Source organism: Geospiza fortis, unplaced genomic scaffold (assembly GCF_000277835.1).
Source record: "Geospiza fortis unplaced genomic scaffold, GeoFor_1.0 scaffold130, whole genome shotgun sequence".
NCBI classification, from domain to species: Eukaryota; Metazoa; Chordata; class Aves; order Passeriformes; family Thraupidae; genus Geospiza; species Geospiza fortis.
In genome coordinates, this window is record NW_005054300.1 from 8,059,771 (window position 1) to 8,075,919 (window position 16,149).

Sequence of the window (16,149 nt, forward strand, 5' to 3'; positions counted from 1 at the left end):
TGTTACTATCTATCACCAAATAATGGTCAAACTGGTTTACTTCTCTAAAATAGATTTACATTTATTAAACATTTATTAAACTTCCTTCTTTCTTCAAAACACAGCTTTGATATTAGGCTTATTATTTTCCAATCAACTGCAAAAGTCTGTTATTTCACAATTCTTTTAAGAATCTGTAAAACCAGATCTCAAAAATACTCTCAGGAAAAGCCTCGTCAATATAATATACAGAGACCAAAGAATATTCCCTACTGATCACAGTATTTCATTGCCTAGTCAAATACCAACCTAATATAAAACAATGTCTTCCAAAACTTAATTGTTCTACAAGGGGAAAGGGGTTTAATTAATCAAAAGAATTTTTTCACCAAGCTCCCTGACACTGAAAGTAATAGATGGAACATCTCTGCTTTTTGGTTAGCCCTAGAATTGCAGCAGATAATTGCTGTTTCCTTGAGCATTCAAAAATCTTTCTTTCCTAAACAAAAGCCATTTTGAAAAGTTTTTTAACAAATAGAGAAAATTATGCTAAAATCCATTTTATGTCAGGAAAGGCCAATTTTTTTCTTAGCTTCTGAATAATCCTTAATTTCTTTGAAATAACTATCTAGCAGTCTTGACATGCTTGCTTCTGGTGAGCAGCTGCTGAATCACCTTCTTGCCTTACCTTAAATAGCTCCTAGAGCTTTTAACAAAAATGTTCTGAGAAAAGGATGAAATACCTTCCTGTGCACTGGTCCCTCCTGGATCAGTTGGATTTGCAGGTCCAGCTGGCGGCTCATATCCTACTACCAAATCAATTGTTGCCTATAGAGAAATGGTTTTTTATGTAGCCCACAGTACCCACAACAGTTGATTTAAAGCAGTAAGTTGTTCAAACACTGTGCATGAACAGTTAACTATTCATGGGCACAACAGTTTTATAAAGTTTCAGCTACTAGTAAGTTAATAAACTATTATTAAGCTAGATATACATACAAACAATAAAGATTACACAAATTCAGCGAATGGACTAGGTTCTAAAATAATATCTAAGAAATGGAGTTGCTGTGTTTATATTTAGAAAAATCTGTCACAATACAAGCACGTAAGATGTTCTACAAATGTTAGCTTTAGTTCCACGATATTCATGGCAGACAAGGTGATATCCTAAATTTGCAGACAGAAAAACAAAGGCAGTAGAGAAATAACACTGTATCATCAAAAACATAACAAGTCTGAACCATAACTAAATTTTCCTATCTGGCTTCTCTAATTGCTCGTTCATGTCTCCATCCTGGAAGAAAAACAATACGTCATTTTCCATTCTAATTTTAGAATTGTCCTTTTTCTGCTTGACTGTGGTTTTGGATTATTGAACAAACCATTATTATTACTAGTTGCCAGAGTAACATGAGGAGTCAGCAAAAAAAGCCCAACCCTGTGACCAACTAATCATGATTTTAAACTGCAGTGGTGAGAGACTGAAATTATGCTTAGAGTCTCTCATGACTGAGTACACCAGAATGCAGCATGAAGTGCCTTAGCAGCTACACTGCACAAACACGGTAAGGTCCCAGGTCCCAAAACCTACTTAATTAATAACTAAGTTAATAACCATTGGAATCTAAACATGTGCTAAATCAAGTTAAGCAAGTTCTTGTGTAACTTTCTGAAGGGAGCTGGCAGTGAACATGTCCTTGATCATGTGCTTTGACACAGCTAGCTGTTACAAAGCATATGGCAAAAAGGTGCATGTGGGAACTCCATCTGGTACTTGGAAAATGCTCTTTTTCAACATCAGGCTGATTTCCATGCATACTCTGTGGTCCATAATATTTATAACACATATATACAAATATATAATATATACAGAGAAAACAAAATTTTATAGACTTAATTCTTTCTGGTTATAAATTTCCTCCATCTGGAGCTTTTGCTAGACATTTCCAATAATTAAATTGATATTAGCCCTGTTGCTGGAGCATTTTGATCAAGAATACAGTAAAATAAGAAAATATAAGTTACTCACTCCAGTTTCTTGTCCCCTTTCATTCAGTAGAGGTATGAGTTTGAAGGGAAAAGATCTGCTTTGGTTACCTACAAGATCTTTAAGTGCTACGGATGCACTGCCAATTAATCTGGAATTAAATAAAAATCATTATTAGAATGCAAATACATATCAAACAGGGGTTACCATTTTTCTTTTCCTAGCATCTGTTAGACAACCAAGTAACTCCAGCCACGATTTGAAAACTCAAAGCACAACAAAAGACCATTGCAAATGTCATGTAATGATTGTGTACCGCTAATTTTTTATTTCTGTTTCACTACACTCACATGTGTTGGTGTTCTTTATAGGAGCTTTAACCTAAAAGAGGTTAAAAAATGAAATTATTTTTCATGTACTTTTGAAAATAATCTTCTGTATAACTTTCAACAGCAATGTCACTTATTTCCACCCCTGAATTCTCATTGGTAAACTAAACAATGTAAAAATTTCTCTCCCTACACAGATTTGCAAGCTCTCAGGTGAGAAGTAGTGAACATAAACTAGGTACAACAGCTGTTGTACTACACAAAACAGACACAAAGCCAGACACATCCACATCTTTGTAATGAAAACAGTGAAACAGAACAGATCAATCAACGCGCTTATTAGAGAATCACAAAATTAATCTTCTTGCACATATTCTGTATTTTAGAACAGGTTCATCTTCTCACTTCTAAATTCTCAGAATGTTTCTAATGGTTCTAGAGCAGTCTACCAAAGGAAGGTTTCAGAGGGATCTGACATGGATGGACTCTTCTACGTCTACTTCTGCCTACTTTGGGACTGCATCTGTCACTCCCACCCTCTCCCATAATGATAAAAATTGCATGTACTTTTAGCCCAAGAGACTACTTTTAGGCAAAATTTCTTAGTGTGGTACTGGTCTCATGATACCTGGCACTGTATTTCATTCCCATGGCATAGAGTAGCAGTTTACTCTCATACTGAAGTGGATTACTGGAATAACTGAGATTTTTTTTCAATTAAAAAAAACCAAGATAATATTACCCTGTAAAAATTTCAAAGATCGTGTGTCACAAATAAAATACCAGCTTTCCTGCCAAGGAGAAAAAAATATCTGTACACAAAGAACATAACTGAGGTCCCCTGAAGTTACAGAGCTTTTTCATGAAGCAGCTAAGGATGCAAGGGTATTTTTTCACATGGAGCAAGAACACTATTATAGCTACTCTTGCATACTGTGTTACGAGAACATAAATTAATTTTTTGCAAAGTACATTAGGATACCTATATATAAAACATCAATTTCCTCCAAATAAACCTTCTGGATCTTACATATCACAACTTCTGTTCAGCTGCAGAAACTTAAATATTTTGAGGTGCCATAGAAGGGAAAAAAAGAGAAAGTATTTTCCTATGCACATTTGTAGAAAATTTATATGGACTTGACCTTTTGATTTGATGTAAGGTTACTGGAGCTTATGGAGTGACTCCAAAAGAATTCAGAAGCCACCCAAAGTAATCTCAAATCAGCAGGTTGAATGTTTCAGCAACCACACCCTCCCATCTGGCCACATTAACTCAAGAATTGCCATTCACCAGTAGTGCTTTTCAAATTTTGCACTGTACATTTCCATTTCTACATCTTCATCTGCCCTGTACAAATGATAACTGCACACATTTGAATGCCTAGTAACCATTTTTAAAATAGTGATCATCAGCAGATTGAAGAAGGAATCAGTTACACAGAGTTCTTGCTTGCAACCAGCTACCTCTATACATTGCCTCTCTATCTACATGCCTTCATTTCCCCCTCCTTTAGCAGGTTGGGAAACAACAGTCTCCAGTCTTTTTCCACTCTAACAAGGCTGAGAAATTTAATATTCAATCTATAATCTCTCTTAGTCCACTTCTAGACTTTAGCCAAATTGTAAGCTTTGGGCACTATTCTGCCTTTCCAAAAGTTGTCCTGCTCGCTGGATTTGGGATGTTTCACCTCTCCCTTATCAGAAGCACAGAACTGATGAGGTTGGAAGGAATCACTCATGATCCTCTAGTCCAGTGCCTCTGCTCAAGCTTAGTCAGCTAGAACAGGTTACCCATGACTATGTCCACTCTGATTTTGATCATAAGCTACTCAACGACTAAAGTAATACATTCCAAAGTAACAAGGAAGGCCTCAAAGTCATCCTTAGGACTCATCTTTGTCACTTTTGTACAAGTCTTAGAGAAAGCCTTTTTTCTGACATGCTTCTCTCAGGTCTCTAATCTTTGGGCTAAGTCAGCTACATCAGACCTCAGGAGCTGTTGGGAGATCACGTCCATCACCAGTTCATCGATGTTTAGTGCTTTGCTGCAAGGTCTGCTCCTAAACTTCCCTCTGACAAGTAATGAGAACCCAGTTCTCTGCATGGCTACTGTGAAGTTGCTGGGTTCCTCTGAACTCTTAAGACTTTTGACCTTCAGGCAGGATTGCATGTGACCTCCATCTGAAGCCATGACTTACAAGATGACAAGGACTCCTTTCCTTCCAGCACAGCTGAAAAGACTTTCTACCACTTGTTCATCATCAAAGGACTCTGTTCTTTGCTGGACCTATTCCAACTTTCTTCCTCTTGCCTGAGCAGATCAACATTTGCCCATTTAATTCCAGGTCACACTAGTCTCTTGACACCATCAAGTGGGACAGCTTCTGCTACTGGAATAGCTTAATGCATCCTCTGACCTTTCATTCATGAGCTGTTTTAGTAGAAGACCAAAACAAATTGTATTGTTTCTTAGATGTTTCAGTACCTCTTTGGCCATCCCTAAGGCTTCCACAAGTCTGGTCTCTTAAACTTTTCCAGCTTTGCAGGAGTAAAGAAAAACCCTGTTCTGCAAGCAGTTTAAACATTCTGATCTACCACTGGAGATGACACAAAAAATTAAGGCAAAATCCCTATTCAGAAGCTGATTTTGAACCTTACCAGGCCTACAACAGCTTCCCAACATCGATCAAAGGAAAATACCTAGTTTATAAGCATGAAATTAATGAACTACTGATGATCAACTACTAAACACTGAGTTGCATTTGTGCCAAAGCTAATTAATCCGTTAGTGCTGTGGTTAGCACTTCCTGTTAGCTACCTAAATAACCAAGTGAAGTGAAACTCCACACCCATGTCTGGATAAGGAACTTATGTCTGGATAAGGAACTAACTCACAGTACCAACCATTTTATTATTCCTCTTGGGTTGAAGGTAGCAATGTACACTAAATTCTTTAGCCTATCATGTTCTCTAGCTGCTTACACGCTACTTCTACTGGAAGGCCCAAGGTTTAAATTACTAAAGAATCAAGCATTTAAATTCTTTTCATCTATTTTTAAGGGTGTATTTTGGCAGAGGTTTATATTTATTATTCTCATCAGCAACTTGATTCTACGCTGCAGTTACAATTACTGTACTCAACCTTTCTTTCTCAGTGTATGTATTTCATTATGGAGTATGCTGCAAGACCCAACACTCACCCTCTGTTATTCCTGCTATGTTTAATTATTTTAATTAAGAAAAACCTCTATTTTATCTTTACTTATTTGATAATATTCTTTGCAAGAACAAACTTTAGTAAAGAAACAATATTCTTCCTTGTTTTGAACAAGGAAGAAAAGCCCAAAACTGAATCTTAAACTGTCTGGATCTTGCATACAGTGGATGCAAGGAAATCCTGCAACTATGTACAGTCACACTGATGTGGAAAAGAATCCACACAAAAGGGTACAGCTGTAGGAGGATTTAAACAATCTGGAAATTATTTAACGATGAGAAATCCTTAGTAATGACTAAATCATTTGCTGCAGTGCTCATTTGTAGCTTCATTTTTCTGTTAGAGCAAAGGGTGTGCCCAATTTGTTTTTCCTGTCTCACTAGGTTACCAACTACACAAAGGACATGGGGAAACACATAATCCCAGCTCATTCTCTTAACTTCACAGGTACAACTGACTTTACTGCGAGGTCTTTGGGACTTTTTAACTACAGAAAGATTTGTGTTCTGAGAATGTGAAATCTTTCTACTAACAGTATTAGATGTAATAGAAAACAGATGTGTTCTCTTTTCAAACATCTTCATGCCAGAAAATCTAACTAAGCATGAATCATATGAGTCCTCTGGTTTATTCCTATGATGTTCTGTCTGTATACAGTGGTTTGCTTTATTTATCTTTTCCAATTACTGTGAGTTTTCTCCATGAAGAGCACTCATTAACCTATCTGCAAAAGTTTAGTGATCCTGTAAATGAAGCAATAAATTTTCCCTCCTGGAAAACAAAGAAGCGGAAAAATATCCAAATGTTCTTTCAGGCTTAATTTACAGAAACATGCCACAGCAATGAGTTCAGTGCCTTGGCACAGTGCAAAAGCAGAATAACATCCACTGTACTCCTCCTCCAGGCATGTTTAAAAACAGACTGGATGAACAGTTGTATCAGCTTTTAGGAACAGGGAAAAATCATGTCTTATACTGCAATCTTCTGCTCTGTTGCTCCACAGGTTCTGTAACTAGTCAGGACTAAGAGAGCATGGACCAGAGTGTGCTGGCCAGGAGCTCTGTGAGTGAGCAGCCAGAGAGGGAGGCTGGCCTGAGAAACACAGGGCTCTGCTTCTGGCTATAGACAGACAGTAGCAGAACATTTGAGCAAAAGTTGTCAGTACTTTGAATGTAACAACAGCAATCCCCAATGCATATTTAACTCCAGAGGAAAGAAAATAGAGCCAAAGAAATGGTGTAGGCTCTTCTCATTGCTTGTTCTCAGGCAACAGAGGCCCCTAGACACACTCTTTACACTCAAAAACTAAATCCAAATTAAATATAGATTGTAAAATAAAATATCTAAACCCATGAATCTCCAAAGGGAAGATTGTTGATTTCAACTCAAATCGCACCTAGCTTAGACACCTAACACAGCTCCCAAGTTAATGGGTATACTTGTCAATGTCAGAAGCAAACACTGGGTTTCTTAAACAGTCATTGGAGTAGCTCTCCATAGTAAGGACCTTAAATAGGCATTGTGCTCCACCTTCCCAATCCTGAACTAGCATGCAGACAAACCATGGGAGTGTTATTTGCACACTCTTCCACTGAGCACTCTTTTGAAATGCTGCAGCACTTCAGACATGTATCTAACTACTGACTTTTTCTTAAGTATTAAAAGAGGATACCATGAAAAAGTAGCCAATATTTGATATGGTAGTCCTAAATCTCTCTCCAACTCAGGAAATACAATCAGTAGTTCTACAGAAATACAGGTTATGCATACATGCAATTGGTAGATGAGAAACTTATTCCACATTCCCTCCTTTCATGTACTCTTTCATCTAAATGTGAATGTTCATAAATACCAAATCTCTTCTGTTGTTACAGTGCTTTGTGTCTTAAAAAGAACTACAAGTTGCTATTTCCTATTACCATGTTAAAATCAGGATGCCTGCACATGTGTTTCTCACTTCTCACCCCCTTATCCTGTTTCCCTGCCAATATCCCTTCCAAACTCATCATGTGACTGAGGATCTATTTTCAAAGAGCATTACTTTGAAGGTATTACTCTGGCTTTGGTATGAACAACTTTCTGTGCATAAACCCAAAACCAGGCATTTGCACAAACTGGGGGTTAAGAGTTACAAATATGAGTCTAGATGATATTTTAAAATGCAATTTGAAGAAAACCAACGATATGACTGCTTAAATTTGAACCCATGTACAGAGGGGAACATTTTAGGTGCTTCAGACCATCATTTTATTTTTTGATGCATTATAAAGTCCATTACAAAATTCTGATTACTGATAAGCTTTCCTATCTCAAGTTTCAAGATTTCCCTGAAGTCAGAGGCACGCAATATATTCCTGCCTAACTGACCTGCAGGTATCTCAAGAATGAGAGACCTGAGGGCACTGGCTTGATTCACACTGATTTTATGACAGAGCTGTAGAGTGTTGTAAAAACCAGAATCCACATATTGGGAAGAGGCAGAGAGTAGTAAAGAAAAGCTAACAATGGAATTGGGCTACTATGAGTAAACATGAGTGTTTGCCCAAGACATGAAATCTGTCATGAAAAAAAGAAAAGATGACATGATCATACTTCCTTTCAGAATAGCAACAGAGAACACTACTTGGCATTGACAGAAAAGAGAGAGCACAGCAAACAGCACCTATCAGTTCCATTTTCCCCCTGTACTTCAGTATTGAAAGTTGTGTTTAATACTGGGGTGGGAGTGGGTAGGGAGAGGGAAAGAAGGAACATACTTGTTTTGTCCAATTGTTTCAAAATCCTTCACAATAATTGTTAGGGAAGATGAATTATCCAGAGCGATTCCTTTCAAGTCAAATTCAACAATCTGAAGGAAAAAAAAAAAAAAAGGACCAAACCCAAATTATAATGACAAGTTATGTAAAAATTACCAGCAGAGTAGCAGATACAACACAATTATACAGATATAAATTTTGCATTTAGTGAGAGATCAAATACAGCCAATCTAGCTTACATTCGTTAAAGTAAAAAATGCTCATAGCATGTATTTGATTTGCTAATTACTAGCAACAATAGCAAAATTAAATTGTTTAATAGTGAATCATAATTTCTTTTGCAGTTCTACTTCCAACATTAACATACATATTGTCTTGCCATTCATAATATCTAATATTAATAAACTCCAATATTGGCTGAACTAAGTTGCTATTGAATTTAAACAAATAATTATCTGTTCCCTTTCTTTATAATTCTAATTACAAAATGTAAGGAAAATCTTTAACTTTCATTTATCATTGTGAAAAAACACTGTCAAGAAAATATTTTCCCCAAGAAAAATATTCCTGAAGATGCAACATAAGACTAGACCTACAAATAAACTATGAGGACTTTCAATACATAATTCCTTTTTAATTCTGTATGGTTTTTCCTGGTACATAATAAATTATCCCATTATGTTTCCATACACGTGGCTAAACAATGGCTGAGTATCATTTTGATGGAAAGAAAGTGGGAACAAAACCAGGCCAAAACTCATCAGTTATCCATCTAATTTTACATTCAGACATTGCTAATGAATTGTAATATATGGTGCAAGATGAATGCATTCACCTGCATTTACCAACACCTTGACAGAACACATTGCACCAGATCCCCTTTCCAGTAACGTGCTCAGCTGTTGAAACTGACTTAACGACTTTGCAAGCATTGTCTTGAAATGACCAAGGATTTATTTAAAAAAAAATACCTCATTCCAAACAGGATTGAGTTCATTTTCAATTTTCTTTGTTTTCTTTTTTTCATCTGCAAATACAAACAAAGCGTGATTAATTGTTTTTGCTAAAGCACTACAAAACTAGAATGTTTTTTCCTTTCACTTTTCTAAAGAAGGGTTGAACTTAAAACCAAATGTTCCAATTGTTTTTACCTCTTCCAGAAGCTGCACGTTTTACAATCAAGAAGTCCCCTGGGCAATTTTAGTAGTTGAGGCTTCTTATTGTTTTGTTTAAGCACAGCTAGTTGTATTTCCAAAAAGCAAAATAAATATTTAGGTTTTGCAACCTTTTATGACCCTTAGCTTCACCTTCAATAATGATGAAAAAAGACAGACTAAAAGACTTGGAGATATCAAACCAAACAGTAACATCTAAGTGATAGCAGTAAAGCACTACTTTTGAAAGTAGTAGAGAAAATGTGTTACATATTTACCACATTTGAATTACAAAATATTTTTGAATGTTTAGCTCTGGAATAAAATCACATGGAATAAATCTTAAGGAGATATGCTTACAGTGTCAGCACTGTCTCGTTTAAATGAGCAAATATTAGAAGACATATACATGCATGTAAGAGGAAATGCAATCCTTCCTGGAAAAAAGGGTTTCCAGAGGCTATGGAGATATGACTTCACTGAACTTATCAAAAAATTAGCCTAAAAATTACAAAAATTGCAAATTTTCTATACTTCATGGTAAAATTTGCACTTGGGCAAGCTACAAATCATGAGAATGTGGGATATAGTGCAAATTAAACATAGCTTGGCATTATTTTTCCTGTTCAGTTACAATATCTAGCTCCAATGGAGGACAAGTCTTTTGACACTCAGAAGCACAAAAGAGCACAGACAAACACACAGCTCTTTTTGCATATATTAGTGATAACAAGCATATTTAAGTATAGGGTGTAAAGCAGCTGCTGATCTCCAAAATGCTCAGCCACCACAAGAAGTCCAAGCTTTAGACACACTCCATGTCTTTAAAGACTCCAGTAAAGATAAATGCATTTTTGGTATTTGAAGTTATGACTGTACTTAGCCTGGGAAACAGGAGTAAAGATATGCCAAAGGGGCAAGTTCATATACCCACTGGTCAGGCTGGCTGACTGTGGTAGCCCTTTTTATTGGATGAGAGTGGGATGTACTGAAAAAATCAGCCCAAGCTGCAAATTACAAGAACTGACTGACATTTATGTAACAGGAATTGTCTACAATTCATACAGGATATTGACTCACATTGTAGGACAAAGTGCTTTCATAACATACCACGCTGTGGCCTGACATTTTGCAGAACAAAGCACTAATTACCAAACTAGTGAGAGAAATTCAACTTTATGCTATCTAATAGGAGACAAAGCATTTTAAAAACTGGGTATCCCAGAATAACTGGGGTTGGGCACTGATATTCCACGGCCCTCTAGAAGATGGGAGATGAAAAGATGTTTTCACTGCCAGTGAAAAATGGAACAGTTACAGCTGTTTGTAAAAAGGATAGTAAATTACAGATCTGATCCTGATGAAACTAATGGAAAAAAGTCCTATGATCCCTGCCTAAATGTAACTGTGAGTCCTGGCTTGAGCAACAGTCAGAACAACTCTTAACAAGGTGCTAAATTTTCCACTCTGAATTATCCATTTTCACAAAAGCAAGATTTATGTTTCCACTAATATGAGTATTCTAGATTACACTGAGAAAAAAATGTTTTTCTCGTAAGCATCTGTGTGAAAGGTGGATGAAAAAACACTGGGAAACACAGCTTACTTTGGGTTTTAGTTGTAATTTTAGTCAGAGTACAACACTCCCATTCCTCAAGGAAATACTTTGCATATATTCCCGTCTCTTTACTGACTTCCTTTTTGTGACACTTTTATCGGTATTTTAATGCACTGGGTGGTGGTGATATTTGTTTTTAAGCTCTTGGCAAAGCTCTTTCTTCTTCCAATCAAAAACCCCCGTTGCCACACCAGGTGAAGTGGATTGCTCAGTTATTCCAGGAGCTCAGAAAAGTTTCAGCTCCTCAGGCTGTTTTCCTCTGCTGGTAATGATTGCAGCTATAGCAACCAAGACTAAACCACATCAGGATAAATTGTGCAATAGGGCCAGTCACCATTTTTTGTGTGACCCTACCATGAAAAAAGAAATTATAATGGATACAGATAAAACACTCTATACTTGTTTCTTTAAAAACTAACTACAGTAACTGTGGTATTGTAGAAGAAATCACTGTTTGCTTTATCTTGATAGAGGCACCATACTACCTTATACTATAACATGCTAGTTAACATTCTCAGGTGGAAATGACTATAATAAGAATTTAATTGCTCAGTGTCCAAAAAAAATTGAGATGAGCTGTTTAAACAATAACTGTTCATCATTGAAAATATTACAGTATAGCAAAACACTTAATGTTTCCATCTTTATTTTTTTTTCTATTATAACTAGCAATTTTAATCAACATGAGCAGACGGGGAATAGCAAAAGCAAACATTATCTTTTACAACAGTCCTAAGTCTAAAATTTAAGACAGTATCACATTTCAGTTAACTAAGTATCCCATAAAACTTTTGTCAAAGGAGACTTAAGATTGCATGATGGCAGCAACTGAAGGATCAAATGGGCAGAACTCCAAAACCCTGAAATTAAATTTAGATCATTTAACTCTCTGCAAAACAGAAAATTTAGATCCAGTTTAACTATTTTCTATTAAACTATTTTCTTCCACACACTGAAATATAAACTAAAATAGCTTTGAAATACTGCAGGCATGCAGGCCTGTTGAAAAGCTCTTAGATTAAGCACAAATGGAATCAAATAGGATTAATCAAATTAAATGCCATTTCATCTTAGTTTTTACTGCATAAAGTGGAACGAGGCAGCCAAAACAAATGATCAAAGCACTACATATCCTAGCATTGATTGCACATACAAGCAATTTAATCCATTTTTACACAGTGACACAAGAATCTAACAAACCAAAATGATTATACTGATTTAATCATTATCACTTAGTGCCAGTTTAGCAAATTGCAACAGTTTTTAATGGTAATTTGGCCAATGAATTGTCTCATGTTGAATGAAAAACTCAGAATTCTGCAAGAACAGCCCGCAGTTACAGATAGCAATATTCGTTTACTCTCAGGGTGTAGCTCTCTTTGACCTGTGAGCTTTTCTTAAAGCAAATAAAAGTTCCATTCCATTGGACTGGACATAAATGTGTTAAAAAAAAGGGGGGGGAATGCTTGCACAAAACTCCTCTGCTATATCAGAACTGAAACAGCTGCCTATTTTGCCTATTTCCTCCTAATATGCAGCTAATATATATCACTGTAACAATTATATTAACTGCCTATTCTGTAACCAGCTTAGTTTAAAAAATTGGATTTAATCTATTCTATTCGTAGATGAAACCATATTGACTTACATGTCTTAACATATAAAACATTTGTAGTCCTTTCATACTAACAGTTGCAGGATCATGAGTTTTTTCTTCACAGTATGTCTGTAAAGGTCTGAGACTGAAAGACTGTGTTTCCATGGGAGGATTAAATTTACTAAACCTGACATCAACAAAGGCCCTGTAAATCAAAATTTGACCAAATACTGTTCCAATGAAATGCCAACTTCTACAGCAATTTTCTGTCAAATGAGTGCTGTTCACTAAGACTTCACCAAGAATACTCCAGAGTCAAACAAGAACATGAAAATGTGCTGCAGGACCATGGCCATAGTCCTGCAAATGCTTAAGTTTTTCCCAGTCTAGAACATGCACTCCCAAATGTGCTTTTTATGTCCCCCAGGATTTACACTGGGTAGGAACTGAAGTTAAAGATTAATGCCCTTTGACATATTCTTCCCAAAATAAGACTGCTTTCCTATCTCTACACATTAATGGGGTGAGAGGGAAAACCAGCAGTGTATAAAAAAAAAAAATCTATAAACATAAACAGCTAGAAGTCAAACATATTTCAGATATGACTCTGTCCTTGCACTTGGTAACCAGGCACTCCACTTACAAATTAAATCAGAGCTGCTTAATAGCTGGTAAAAGCCTGGTATTTTCTGTCCCACTTGAATCACTCTGGACAGGAAGCAAATCAGACTGTTGGTATGTAGTAAAATCACATAAACAGAAGTGGCAGGATAATGAGAAATTAAATATCCCACTAAAAACCTGTCATAATTATGAACCTGACACTGGTTAAGCATGTTTGGGAACATTAAAAATCCCAATTCTAGTACATAAAGCATAAATATGAATTCATTCCTTTAATGTCTGTTGTCCAATTCCTGTCTTTGGATAAGTGAAGGACTGAAAAACAAATCAAGCAATAAAGAAAAAAAATCTGTAACTTCTATTTACTAGGTAAAAGTGAACTGCATTAGAGCACACAGAAGAGAAGTTTACAAGGAGGGGATTCAACAGACACTTAAGCATAAAGAAGGGAAGGCATAAACCAGCTCTGGAGTCTGAAAACTGCAGGAACAGAGGCAACACAGAAAGGCAAAACTGGCAGGAAAGCAAAGAAGGACAAGGAACTGGAAAGAGCAAATGGATACCTAAGAAGCAGCAGAATGTGAAACCAACCAGAGAAATGACCGTATATTCACTTTTTGTAGGGCAAGTAAAATCATATTTTAAGAACTACGAAGTTCCAAAGGCTACTGAGACACACTCTGCCACTTGTTCTAACACAGGGTGGTTAAAAAAAAAAGGACAAACCTTGAAAAAAGGAGGAAACTAAAGGAAACATAATGATTTCACATCTTTCTGATGCTGAAATAAATGTATTTGAAAACTCGTTACTTTGAAAGTTAAGATTCTGCATGTGCAGTGCCTCGTCCTTTTTCAGCCTACAGCTGTCATGATTTCAGATTTGGTTTCTAAAGGTGACAAACTCCTGCAAGGATTTTTCACACTTTAAAACACCACTTGGATTTCAGTGCACAGTTAGGAAACCAGGTCACCAGGAGATAAGATGCCTCTTTGTCACAGTTTGGTTTGATGTATTACACGATCTAAAATTGCTTAAAGGTTTTGGCACCTTAAAAATAAATCAATACTAGAAATCAAGTTCCTCTAGTCTAGCCAAGTGAGGTAATGTTGGCAACAAGTAAAGTATATATAAAACATACTTAGCTTTACATATAAATGCTTTATCACAGTCTTCTCCTTCTCCTATATATAACTGATGAGCAATGAAAGTGAAAAATACAGTTTCCTTCCAAAATCTTTAATTAGATAATCTCAACAGGCAAAATTTTGATGTGCAATTCTGTTTGTAAAAAAAAAAAAAAGACCCAAAACCACCACCAACAAGCAAAAAAACCCCAAACCAAACTAAAACAAAATCAAACACCTTCCAAAACAGTACTACTGTTTTTCAGTATACTACTTTTAACAATAAATCACATTTTTATTGTATGCATGTGACAGTGAGCAGTGCCTGTTCAAAGTAATCAAGACAGGAATGATTTTTCAGATGGAAAACAAGGTAATTTTCAATATCTGAATTAAAAAGTGGGTTCGTTCATGGAATTAATTTGTTTTTAAAGCAACAGGTTAATCCTTTGGAAAAGCTTGTAAAATGTAGATCCTGAAACAGAAGCACAGCTGCTCAGAACAGACCAATGCGCTCCACCCAGTTCAAACTTCATTCACTTAACTCCTGTCTCTAATTAAAAAGTCTTCCCTAAAATTACATCAGATGTAATTCCAGGAAAACATGATTTCCCAGATTTTCAGATACTTACAAAGGGCACTAGCTTTTACAAAACTTCCCTGGCTACATTTATGACAGTTTTGCTTACCTTTAAAAATAACAGAAACGATAGGATCTGGTTTCCCAAACTTGGTTTTAGGGATATTGGTAGCAGATTCCACAATCACCCGAAGCATTGTTTCCCTCTTCCCTAAATGTTGACTACTACCGAAGGAATTAAATCTTCAGTTTCACAGTCCTTAACTTCTGGACTGAAATGCTAGCAGGAAGAGGAGGCAGGGAATTACTGGTTTACAGCAAAGGAGGTCTATGGGTGGATCTATGACGGACTAGCTGCTCAAAGCTCTGGGAAAAAACCAGTCCTGTAAATTGACACCAGGTTCTGTCTTGCAGCACAGAAAGAGCTCTCGCTAGTGAAATCCTGTAACGGGATCCTGATTAATCCTGCAAAAACTTTCTTGTTGCTGCTTTTGTTCTTCAACTGCATGATAAATCTCTCGTCAGAAACCAAGGCTAGAATAACTGTTAAGCAGCATGAACATTAAGCACGACTTAAGAACTCGATCTAAACAGCATCTGCCTCTCGGTATACCAAGGTATGAAAATCCACAATAGCTTATATTTTGCTCCCCAAATTTTGAGAACTTCATTGTTGGCAAATGCTTTTGGTTTGTCTCCGCGCCAGCGTAGTCAGAAACTGGCGATGATCCCAAAAAGCAGTACGAGTCCTCCCCCTCCTGTTCTATTCTGGAACGACACTGCGGCTTCCTCATGGAACGTCCTGAATATAGCAGATTTATAGTAGAATTATTGAAATATGTATCCATAACTAAAAATTTGAAAGTATTAAGGAAATGCGTGCAAAAAAGAAATTAAAGTGACAAGACTCTCTGTATAGTTTGGAGGCATATGAATCCTTTGTCTCAAACACGTGCACAAACACGGCGGTAACATGACCTAGGTAACATTTACATGACAAGCACAAGAGCTCTGAGCTCCCCCGTGCTCAGCTTTAGTTTTTCTCAGCGGTGAGCAGAGGTAAAACCCGGAGAGGTTGCCGCTGCCACAGCCACACACGTCCCCGTGTCCCCAAGGAGAGAGGAAAGGGGAAACTAGCAAGAGGCAGCAAAAGGAGTCACAAGTGAGCGCGGTTCAG

General features: G+C 36.6%; 1 protein-coding gene across 1 annotated transcript in view; it reads right to left on the bottom strand.

Moving 5' to 3' along the window:
• The window catches only part of MYOF (myoferlin), a 61,734-nt gene extending 46,207 nt beyond the window's left edge, over nucleotides 1-15,527 (bottom strand). Inside the window, 5 exon segments of the mRNA XM_031062908.1 lie at nucleotides 723-807; nucleotides 2,012-2,120; nucleotides 8,275-8,366; nucleotides 9,246-9,301; nucleotides 15,082-15,527. Coding sequence (XP_030918768.1) covers nucleotides 723-807; nucleotides 2,012-2,120; nucleotides 8,275-8,366; nucleotides 9,246-9,301; nucleotides 15,082-15,169 — 430 coding nt within the window. The 5' untranslated portion in view covers nucleotides 15,170-15,527.
• Between the last annotated feature and the right edge of the window lie 622 nt (nucleotides 15,528-16,149).